Source organism: Colletotrichum aenigma, assembly GCF_013390185.1.
Source record: "Colletotrichum aenigma strain Cg56 chromosome Unknown KSG_Cg56_contig07, whole genome shotgun sequence".
NCBI classification, from domain to species: Eukaryota; Fungi; Ascomycota; class Sordariomycetes; order Glomerellales; family Glomerellaceae; genus Colletotrichum; species Colletotrichum aenigma.
In genome coordinates, this window is record NW_023500913.1 from 2,247,249 (window position 1) to 2,259,289 (window position 12,041).

Genomic DNA, 12,041 nt, shown 5'->3' on the forward strand with positions numbered 1-12,041 from the left:
AAGGTGAGCCAGGGACAGGCCGGACGGAGAAATCGCCCGAACTTTTTTTGACTTTCTGGCAAGATTGTTGGCGCGTGGGAGAGCATGCCTCTTTGGTGTGTGTGAGGCGACGGATGAGGGAGAGAGGGGACGGGGCGATGCGAGGCGGAGGACGGATGAGCGTGCGTTTGCAGATGTCAGGTTGAGGGCGTTAATGCGAGCAGGAGGAGATGTCGTCCGTTGGTTTGTATCTTTTTCGGAACGGTGTTCTGTGCGCCCAGGGGCATTTCTCTGGTCGATTGTGTTGGACAACAGCTTGTTTCCAAGCTTTTCTCGGGCTAGAAGAGATTCGCGACGCCTTGAGACGCTAGCAGATGCGCCAGCGCAAGAACGCACCACACCCCCTTCATCGTTCATGATCGGCGAGACAACGCTCGCCCCGACGGTTTAGTCTTAGCCAGGGGGTGAGGTGTGTGGTGGATGGTGGATGGTGTTTGGAGGAGGAGGTGCTGTGTGCCTGGGAGGAGGGGAAAAGAAGAAGCGGTTGAAGACACCCTAAGCCTGCCGCTGGGACGGGTAGATCCCCTCCTCTCAGTGTCCCCTCCCCTCCCCGTGGACAAGGACCAAGGAGGAAGGTTTGACTGACGTGTACTGGACGAGTATGAGGAAAGAGGTGGTCGGAGGGCCAGCACACAGCATGCCTAGCGCGCGTCCGCGCCCAGTCTCAGGTCCCTCGGTGCGGTCGTCACGGGAAAAAAGGGACTTGTGAAGCGCGCAGGAAATAAGGTGAGATATTAGAGCGCAGGAGAGGAGAGTACGGACGGAGGAGATTCAGGGTCTTTGACTCGAGGAACCGAACCCCCCTTCTTCCCGTCGTTGGTTGCCAACAAGTCTATTATTTGGAAGGCATCTGGAATGTGCACTGACTGGCATTTTGGTGTTGGGGGCAGAGGGGTCTTTGATCAAGGGCTAGGATAGTCGGCGCCCCCCTCCAGCTAATCGGCGCCCCCCTCTTGTGGCGTTTGAGGCGCATGCCTCCAATAACCGGCAAAACTAGCATAAAGCTAACTTAAGTAGTTAAAATAGAGTCCTCTAATTAGCCTAGATTAGCTAGAAGATTAGCTAAGATTTCACTAAGCTGTTAAATAGTTTAAAAACTCCTTAGATTTAAATTATTTAAAGCTTTATAGCCAATTTTTTTTAATTTTAATTAAAAAGCTATTATATTATATAGTTTTTAATAGCTATAACTAAATATAATATTAAAATTAATAGTTTAGCTAGTTTTAGTATTATTTAATCTCTTATAGCTTAGCTTTTTTTTAACTAGTTTCTACTTTACTAAATATTTAATCTAAAATCCTCTTAAACTTAAGATTAAAATTAATACTATATCTATATAATAAATTATTAAATATATCTTATATAACGTTTAACTACATAAATTTATTCTTAATTTATAATTGTATTTTTATTAGTATAAAAGTATACTATAATAAGCTTAATAATATATTAATAATAAGATTAATAGTATTATTTATAAAAAAGTTATTAATATTATTTTTAAGAGTAATAATAGCTCTATTTAACTAATAGTAATATTAAATAATAAGTTTATATATATCTTTTTGTTAGCAGTCTAGTTAACCTATATAAGTAGGTATCGCAGTTCACTCTATACTTTTTTTCACAGTACTAAAACCTAATAGCATCACTTTAACCTATACTTAATCTCAATAAAGCAAATAAATAAATCTCAGTATAACTAGTTATTAACGCTTAGCTTAACTTATCCTTAATAAAAGAGGGTAAGTAAGCAGGTAATAAAGCGGCAAAATATATTAATAAGAGCGTTATTTATAATATAACTAGAGCTTAATAATAGCTTAAACCTATACTTAAGGGCGTAAACTTAATAGTATAACTCTTTACTATTATAGCTAAAAAGGTTCTTATAGCTATAATATAAAAACTTAAATATTTAAATAAAGCCTTAAGCTTATTCCTTATATCCTCTTATATATACGATAACTTTATTTAATATTTTTCCCCCTTATTATAGTTATATATAGGCTAAATAAGGTTATCTTAAACGACTTAATCTATAAAACTAAAGTAAATAAAATTAAGGGCTCTAAATATAATAACTTTTTCTATACTAATAAAAGAACTCTATTTAAATTTACTTAGAAATACCTACTTAAGATAGCTAATAAATATAAGATATTAAAGTTATATAGCTTTAAAGTTAATATAAAGATAATTAAAGTTACTAATAATAATCTTAATATTTATAAATACTTTATAGACTTCTTTAAGATAGCTAAAATAGCTTAAAAAGTTAGTAAGTTAAAATAAATAAATCTAATATTAAGAATATAGCCAATCGTAGTAAAGCTATTAAAACTACATAGTAAGGCAGAAGATATTATCTATTATAACGTAAATATCTAAATAATAGAAGAGACTTTAATAAAAAGTGGGTATAGCTTAGAGGAGTAGGAGATAAAAGAGACTAATAGAGATAGAGGCGGCTAGAGGAAGACAGTTAACTTAGCTTGTTGTGATATTTGAAGTTAGAGGAGCGTGGAGGCGAAGAAGATATCTAAGTCTATAGTCATATAACCTAAAGGTTATTAGTAGAAGGCGAGGGGACTAGTTTAGCTTTCATAGTTAATACTAGTTAAATTTCATAATATAAGGCTAGTAGCTATATATATCTTTATATTTAATAGTTTTAAAGCTTTTTTAAGTTATTATGGCTTTCTTAAGTGAGGCTAACGCTATTAATAGAAGCAAAATTAATAGTAATAATAGTAAAAGCATTAGTAAAGCTATATTAAATATGATATATATTAATAAAAATACTAATAATACTTTTATACGCTTAATAACCTCTTTATATTTAAAACAAAAAAGGTTTTACTAAATTAACTTATTTACCTTTTTAGAGGCTTTTTTAATATAATAAAAATAACTATAGCTTTATATCTTAAATAGCTTATAAATCTTAAAAATATTAGTTATAAAACTATATTTATAAAGCTAGTAAAAATAGATTTTATTAATAAGTATTACTTTTTTAGTTTATATAAAGTTCTATAGTATATAATAGTAAAATAAGCTATATAAAATATTAAAAAGATAAAGCTTTTTATAGATATCTTATTATTTTTTAAAATAAACTACTTTTATATTTAATTAGTAGCTATTTTAGCTTTATTACTAAAGTTAGTAATACTTTAGAATAGAAATAGTACTAAATCTTCTTAAAAAGATAAATTTTAGCCTCTACTAAAACTTTAGCTTATTACTATTTTAACTTAACGTTAATAATATTATACTAACTAGTCTAAAAAAGTATTAATTTCTTGAAAATATTCTTAAAGTTATTAGTATAACAGTAGACTTTAATTTTAATAGCTATGTAAAATAATTTAATAATTAAAATAATAATATAGCTAAAATAAGTAATCTAATTAGTCTAATATAGTACTAACTTTTTATATTAAAACTAATATATATTATATATATTACTATAGAGAAGCTTGTTTTACTTATTAGGAAAATCCTAAAAATATAAATAGTATATAATACTACTATGAAGGCTTTTTATAGCTAAAAAGAAGTAATATTAAGTTTTAGCTAGTTTATGAAGATTAATATATTCATAGTAAAATAAATAAGATATATTTTTAAAATAAAAGCTAGTATAAAATATATTAAATAAAGCTAACTTATAATCTATACAAATAACTTTTAAGTATAAGATTTTGAACTTCTCAAGTAAGTTAGTAAATATATTAATAGCTTACTTATAGTTTAGCTTTTTTTTAATACATAAAAAGTAGAAAGCTATTTAAAAAGCTTAATTATTATTAGTAATACTATATATATCAAAAAAGGTATATTAAAGTAGTTAGTTTTATATATTAAATCTATTAGTAGTATACTAAAATAAATAATAAAAAAGTTAATAGTAGTATATAGTGTAATAAAAAAAGTAGTAAAATAGCTTTTTATATTAATATAATATTAATATTAATACTAAATATAGTTATATAGTTAATTAAAAAGCAATTTAATTAAGCTATAACTGTTAAGCTTTTTAAAGTAATATTTAGTAAATAGATTAATAATATTATAAATAGTAACTTTAATATATATAGAGCTCTCTATATATAAAGTAGCAAAAATCTATACTAGCTATATACTTTTATTCTATATATTAATAACTTAAGCTTTATATATAATAAAAAGCTTTTAGCGCTACTAAAAATAAGCTATTATATTAAAAAAAAGGTAGTTATAATAATGATAATTTTTATTATTAATAGAGTAAATAAAATACTTATTTTATAGCGTTATAAGTAATGTAAATCTATTAAAAATAATTAGTAGAATAAATAAACTTCTTATAGCGTTTCAATATGTATATAATTTTAGTAAATTAATATATTTTAGTATTATTACATTAAAACCTATAAAACCACTATATATAGACCTTACTAGCTTTTTTATATATTAAGTAAAATTTGAATTTAACTTTATAATAAATAGCTTCTAAAGTAGTAAAAATAATATCATAAATACTTAAAATCTTACTTACTATAAGTATAATAAAAAGTATAAAACTAAAATCTTTATAATTAAATATATAGTTATAAATAAAGCTAATAATAAGAGTAATATTAATATTAATATTAATTTTACTTTTAAGTACTTTGTTACTATTAATATTACTAGTAATAAATATATTAAAAATAATATTACTATTAATAATAGATAAATTATTAATAATAATTATATTAACTATTATACTACTAATATTAATAATAATATATATATTAAGCTTCTTCTTAAACTTAATCTCTTTCTGTATTAATAATATTATAATAGCCTTAAAATAGTTCAGTTAGTAGTAGTAGTAGTAGGCTTAAATCGATAAAGTATAGACGTTAGCGCTAAAAGTTTAGCAATCAGCAGAGCAGAAGGCTAGTATTAGCATCTAGGCAGAATTAAGCTATAAGAGGGGGGCGCCAATTAGCCGGAGGGGGCGCCAACTATCCTAGCCCTTGATCAGTGGGCTACTTTTCTTGCAGAAGATACGGATACCGCAAGGACAATGAATGAAGGGCGTGCAGCAGGCATCTTTGTGGTGTCCCTCGCATTCGACAGGGCTGGCTGCCATGGCAAAGTTCCCAGGTCCAAGGTCCAAGGCAGGTTTTCTGTTCCTTGGCCGGCAGAAAGGAGAGAGGCGGACCCTCCTTCGTATTAATCCCCGCCGGCTGGGCGATCAACGTGCAGTCCCCTCCCATCTGCAGCTGCTACACCGAAAGAGGGACAGGCAGTGCGAATGCTAGCTTCGATGCGGCATTGGGCGGACTGCTATTTTATCGTCCATCTTTTTTTTCCCTTCCTCCATTAGTTTACTATGCTGTACCGTGTTGACAAGCGAGGGGGAAAAAAAAGATGGGAGGTTGGGGGTCTCTCGAGATGTAACTGATCTGACAAGTAGCACCATGGTCTGCTACCGCAGTACATCACGGCGATGATGAGATTGCTTCTTTGCCCCGACTGGACTGGTGTTGCAGCGCCGCGGCGTCCGTTCCTCGACATCAAACAGGCTGGTGGTATTGTTTGAGCGTCCGACTCCGTGCTCCGTATGGCACCGTCACAATCCCATGCTGCCACATCGTGGACTATCCGCGTCTGGGAAAAGATCCAGGTAGGCATCGGAAGGCAAACTGCGTCTGTGTGTCGCTGCTCATTACTCTTATTTCATTGCCGCCGCCCAGTCGTCTGGTTCGGTTCTTGGTGGCATCGCTAGCACGCGACCTACGAGACCGCCCTTATTCCGCACGTAATCCATTAGTGAAGTGGTGGTGCATGGATGGATGGGTGGATGGACGAACGAACGGTGAGCGAGGTGAGGTGAGATGCAAGTACCTTACCTCACATAGGTTGGCTACCGAAAGTCGCTATGGACCCTTAGTGAATGCAATATTACTGGATGATTTTCGACTCAGTCAATCGAGACTGACGTATCTTGTATTATGTGCGGGCCCCTGATTTCTATTATTACAGTCGTCCACCGTGGGCGCCCCGTCCGTCTGCCTCCGCTCCCCTCCCAGTACCCGACTCCTGGTCTTCCGATTGTTCGATCTGCCTCTTTGCCAGCCTTCCATTGGCCTTCTGTCGCTCGCTTTATTTCTCTGTCTTTTCGTCTGAAATCCTTCAGGCCTCTTTTTCGCCCCCCCACCCCCTTTGCCAATCTTTGGAGTGTCTACGGTAGCAGCCAGGTTGCCAGGACATCAAGAGAAGGGAAAGAAAAGTGTTTGCTCAGCACCAGCACCAGCACCAGCACATCACCCCTCTCTCTCTAACTTCTATTGCCTACCCGTCCATCTGCCGCCCGGTGTGCTGAGACATCCTCGATCGAGTCTCACACCTCACCATTCTTCTACAACAAGCTTCTGTCTCGCCTGGCGACCGGAGGCGTTTAATTTGCATCATCTGCCGTCCTGTCGCAATACAGCGCGCGTTCCTCAGCACCTACCTACCTACTTTACAACGTCAGGTACCTACGGCACACGGAGTCCCCAGCAGCAGGTACCTTAGAAGAAAAAAAGGTGGAGGTCATCATAATATCCCAGCTCCGCTATTTCATCGCTCTTTGAAACGTTCCAGCTCCAGTCTTGGACCAGGGAGCCCTCTCCGTCCCGTCCTCACAGCTGCACCTCGACCACCTCTGCGTCTTTCTGTCTCTCGCTCGACGCACCATCCCCGACACCTCAGAGTCCACAGCTTGTCTGCCCGCTGAGGAGAAGACCCAGCCGACACTCGGGATACCCAGGACAGCCCAGACAGCACTGACTGGCCGAGTTGCTGGTCGCCGCAACAGTCGTTCGTTAAGGTCGTTCGTTCGTTCTTGCTATTCATATCACCAGCCCACCACCACCGCCAGAGGAGCACAGAGTACAGGCCATCGCCTTGTCTGCCTCTGCCTGCCAGCTTGCCTTGCCTTACCTTACCTTACCTTTCTCTGTGTATCCGTTCCTACTTACCTAACTTCCGAACGGATACCTTGTTGTTGCTTGTCTCTCTCTCTCTCTCTCTCCCCTCTGCCGGTGTACACAGATACCGACAACACCGCACCCCGGGCACCGCATTCCCAAGTACCTACCTTACCCTGCGGATACCTTACCATTCGTAGGTTTGCGGCGGCTCTTGGTTCCCTTAACTGTGTACACCCCCAGCTTTTTTCCATGGTCATGTCCGACTGAGGGGGGAATTCGAGAAGCAACCTTACCTCACCTTATCTCGCCTCTCCTACACCACCACCCTACCGTCACCCTCACCTTACACACCTTACCTCACGCACACCTCTCTCTCCTCATCTCATCTCCAGCCTAGGGGAGCCAGCAGACGTCGTGCCACTGTGACACCGAGCATTCCGCCCGCCCTCCCTTAACCCTTCTCAGCCATATCACGACCCGATTCCCTATTCAGTCGGGAGCCCGCACCTGCTAGCCGCCCTCTGTCGTCACAGTCGCGAGTAAACAGCCCTCCAACACACCGGGGGACTAGCCAGTCATCATTTATACGACACCCCAAGGAAACCTGCAGCTGCAGTCAGTGACAAGGTCATCGAAGGAAGGAGAAAGGAAGAAAGAAAAATAATCTTGTGGTTGGGGAATTGGCCATGAAATGAATGGTCCGACGCTGACGATGGCCCCGGCCGTTGTCGAACCAGCCAATGGTTCCTACATGCACCGAACACACACATCCGATGACCGCGCCGCCGATGCGACGACTTCGACAACACCGACAAACCCCCAGCGAGGGCCGAGCGTGCAGGGCCGAGCTGCATTCGAATTGCCGTCTTTCGATACCATTCCCGACTTCGACACGACTCTCTCCTTCGACGTCAAGGACAACAAGGAGGAGGCCCCGGCAGCAGCAGCAGCAACAACAACAACACAGAAAGCCGAAGAGAAGCTGCCGCAGCCGCAACCGCAATTGCCGCCGACAAAGGTTCGGTCAGACCCCGTGAAGCTGTCCAAGCCTTCCAAGGACGACGACAAGGAAAATGCGAGAGATGGGAAGCAAAAGGAAAAGGACAAGCAGAAGGAGAAGAGAGGCAGGAGGGCTTCGCTAATGGAACGACGAAAGTCATGGCTGCCAGCCTCCAGGTCGCCTTCCAAGGTTAAAGAGCCGCCTCTTCCCGACAGACCCAGCACACATGCCGGAGACCACGTGGATTTTGCTCTTGTTGCTGCTGCTGCCGCCGCTCCACCTGCTCCAGCTGCGGCGGTGTCATCCGGCTCGGCGGTACCACTGACGCGGCCAGAGCTTGAACGCCCCAGGACAGTCTCCGAGAGTTTCGCTAGCTTTGCAAAGAAGTCATGGATGTCGACCTCGCGGTCCCCATCTCCGAAGAGAAACCCAGAACCTGTCACACAAACACAGCCAGCTACATTGCGCCCTCCCCGCAGCCGAGCACCGAGCAACGATTCCGCGAAGAGCGCTGCCGAGTCCTCCCGCAAGAGACCCGTCTCTCTCCTTGTTGACACCTCACAGTCTCCCGCGTCACGGAGCACCGAAAACCTGAAGCCCACTTCGCGCGCCCTCAACCGAGCGAGCACGTATCTGTCCAAGATCAAGCCTCGCCCGACAAGCATGCTCATCAAGTTAGGGTCTGGCAGCGAATCCGAGCTGAATCTGGCGCCTCCTTCCAGCCTCAGCCTGGCGCCTCCGCTCAGCGCCCCTCTAGCGATCGACCAGCGCAACAGCACCAGCAGCAACACCAGCAAGGCTCCCGAGCCGACGAAGCCTGCCGCGAAGACACTGTCGAAACCAGCCCCTTCAAAGGCAGCTTCAAAACCAGCTTCTTTCGCAGAGTCCCAGACGACGGTGACGGACGAGTCATGGAGCGAAATGTCGGCTAATAAGGACACCATTTGGTCCGCCTTCAGGTCATTGGATACCGAGTACGCCGGCTTCCCGAGCAAAATCATGCCTCAGCGAATGCACGTGGTGCGGGTAACCCTATTGCCCTTTTTGCGGACCTATATGAATCACATATCCAACAAGGGACTCAATTTCGAGGATGTCGAGCGGAGAGCGACGGTGCTGAACAAATGGTGGGGCGGATTGTTGGAGATGCTTGAAGGGCACGGCGGCCAGTCGCTTCCAGGTGTTGACCGACCGGTCCTTCTCGAGGCCTTGACGATGTTGATGATGAGACCCGAATGGCGATCAACGACGACATATTTCATGCCATTGGTGGACCGTTCGCCAAATGAACGCGTCCGACCCCGTTCGGGAACCCAGTCGACGGCGGATTCGTCACTAGCGTCGAGTCAGGCTTTCCTGGCCGAGTCGGCAGAGCACAATGTCCGCACCATGTTCGTGAGCAATCTCATGAAGCAGATGCAGATCGTGGTGGACAAGATGTCGCTGCGCCATGCGCCGCTGAGCCTCGTCAATTGGTGCGGTAAAGCCTGCGCCTACGGCTTCTTCTTTTGCCCGTCGGTCGCCGAGATTCTAGTCCGTCTCTGGGATCTGCGGCCGGAGCTCATTCGACGAGCCGCCGACGAGTTTGGCCTGCCGAAGAAGAACAACGGCGAGAGCGAGGACATTATGGCGCTCTTCCCACCGAACCTGGGAGTCCTTGGTTGGCAGTCGCAAAGATACATTAGCATGCGCTTCAAGGAGAGGGTCAAGCTGTCTGTCATGGCCGCAAGAATTCCGTGGTTCAGCCCTTGGGTGACTAGATGGCGAGGCGGCGAGACGGATCTCTTCTTCATTTTCTGCAAATATTTCCACATCTTGTCGGAAGAGTTCATGCCTGAGGGCCTGCCTTTACTTGAGAAGGCGCGGTCGCCAGGTTTTGTGCTCGTCCAGAGTCAGCTCCTGGCCTGCCTCGAGTCTACGATTCACAGACAGGCCGAGGTAGATGCGATGATGAACCCGCTCCAAGCAGGTGATTCGTTCTACGGAGCTGATGCTGCGGCTACCTCCATGAATGTGCCAGGCAACTTGTTGAAGAACATGGCCGAGAACCGCCTCATCGTGCTATTGAAGGACATTTTGGGAGAGTCGGCACCGATCTTTAGCGCTGCGAGACGCACCTTTGCAGAGGCCTTCTTGTCCGTGATTCGCGGGGGCGTTCGGAAAGTCTCGGTGTATGATCACAGCGCCGTGTTCACACTTTGCGATTTCCTGGAGGAGGCTTTGGTGGCTTACGACCAGTTTGACGATCTCAACAACCCGAACATCTCAAAGTGCGTTGATTGGCCTTTCTGGCTCGATGTGTGCAAGAAGATGTTGGTGTCCGACAACGCCATGACGGAGGTTCGCCTTTTGTCCTTCATCTACTCGACCTGGGAGACCGTCACAGCAGACCCAGCGAGAAAGAGGGCACTTTGCCTCGACTGGCTGCTCTCTGAGGAGATCTTCGACACCTACTTCAACCACTGGTGCCCCATGGTCCGTGGCTACTACATGCGCTTGCTTTGCTGGAGGATATGCCGAGACGCCGGCAGCGCCAACGAGACTGATGCCGAGATCTTCATCGTCGCTGCGTCCAGACTTAAGACAGTCTGGGCTCACTACCTCTGGCTCCGCAACACCGCCGAAGCAGCCGAAAAGTTTCCCCCGTCTACAGCACCCTGCCTCCCGACGCCGGGCAAGAAGTTCATGATCATCCGCACCGAAGTCAACCTCCCACAGCCGGGCTACTTCAACCAGCCCTTTGACTCGTTCTCCAAGATCCTCAACGGCGAGGGGTCTGTTGCCACGACCCCGCCTACCGAGACCGCCGAGGCTGCTCCTCCCCCGAAGCCCGACAACAATAAGAAGCGCTGGTCTCTGTTTGGCAAGGTCTTGTCGCTTGGTGGCGCTGGCTCATCGAACTCGGACAGTGAGGACAATGAGCCGCGCAAGGAGTCGAAGTCCCTCACCAAGAAGGTTCGCCAGGGCGGCCCGCCACTGCCCCCCAAGATTTCCACCTCCGCTGCCTCCGCCATGACCTCATCCTCAGACGGCAGCTCTCCCGGAGGCTCCCCCATTTTCATGGAACAGAAGTTCGTTTTCAAGTTTACACTTACGTGGCAGCCTCCTGCTGTCCAGCAGCCTCGCGACCGCGTCCTCACCCGCCCGCGTCTTCCCGCTCCGGCGCAAGCGTGGGTCAGCGCCCGCTCTCGCAGTGGCAGCACCCCTCCGCCCCCGCCGGCCGGTCTCCCCGAACCGACACGCCGTGTCTCTGGCGCAAAGCACCGGGGTCTTGTCGATGAGGCCAAGAACGCCGGCCCATTGAGCCCGCCTACGTCGCCGATACCGACATCGCCCACTGCCACTGGCCTCGAGCGCAAGTCCTCGGTCACCGCCGTATCCTCGACTTCTTTGGTCCGCAGACTCAGCAACAAGTTCGACTTTGAGGAGAACCCTAAGGCCGAGCTGATGACCTTTGACTTTGAGAACGCGGAGAAGACGTCTGCGTCGTCCGTGTCGTCTGGCGACTCGACAGATGCGTCGCCGGTGGAGGACAAGATCGAGGAGGAGCCGCAAGAGCAGCAGCAGCAGCCGCTATCCCCGCCGCCGCAGCAGCAAACGCACCAGCCCCCGTCGAGGATGCAGAGCCGCAGGTCCGGCCCTGAGCCGCTGACCCAGCCTCTGCGTCCCACGGGTTTCTACACCAAGCGCGCCGTCTACACTGGCCGCGCGCTTGCGGAGTGGAGCATCGTCGTCGCCGAATGCAACGGCTTCGTTGATCGGAGACGGGACGAGGGCGTGCTCGGCCTCAGCGACGTCGAGGTGCCGCTTCTCACCGTCGAGGGTTTCAGAAAGATTGGTTAGCCGCCGTCTATTGGATACCAGAGGCAGCGCAATGCATCTCCCCCTTTGGGAAGACTACCGAAAAGCGTTATGACAGAGGGCTGGATACGAGAACTGCTGGACACGAATGACTCCCCTCCCGAATGAAGACAACAGCAACAGCAAGCAAGCACAAAAGCATCAAAAGTATAGGCGTTGGCGAACCACGCCGCCTGATGAAA

The 12,041-nt window shown here is 44.8% G+C and overlaps 1 protein-coding gene across 1 annotated transcript; it reads left to right on the forward strand.

Annotated features, from left to right (window-relative positions):
* Positions 1-7,710: 7,710 nt before the first annotated feature.
* Positions 7,711-11,841, forward strand: CGCA056_v010864 (UPF0592 membrane protein; the record flags this gene model as incomplete). The annotated part of the gene is made up of 1 exon (XM_037326111.1): positions 7,711-11,841. One exon carries the CDS (start codon positions 7,711-7,713, stop codon positions 11,839-11,841), a length of 4,131 nt encoding a protein of 1,376 aa, XP_037175385.1.
* Positions 11,842-12,041: the final 200 nt, after the last annotated feature.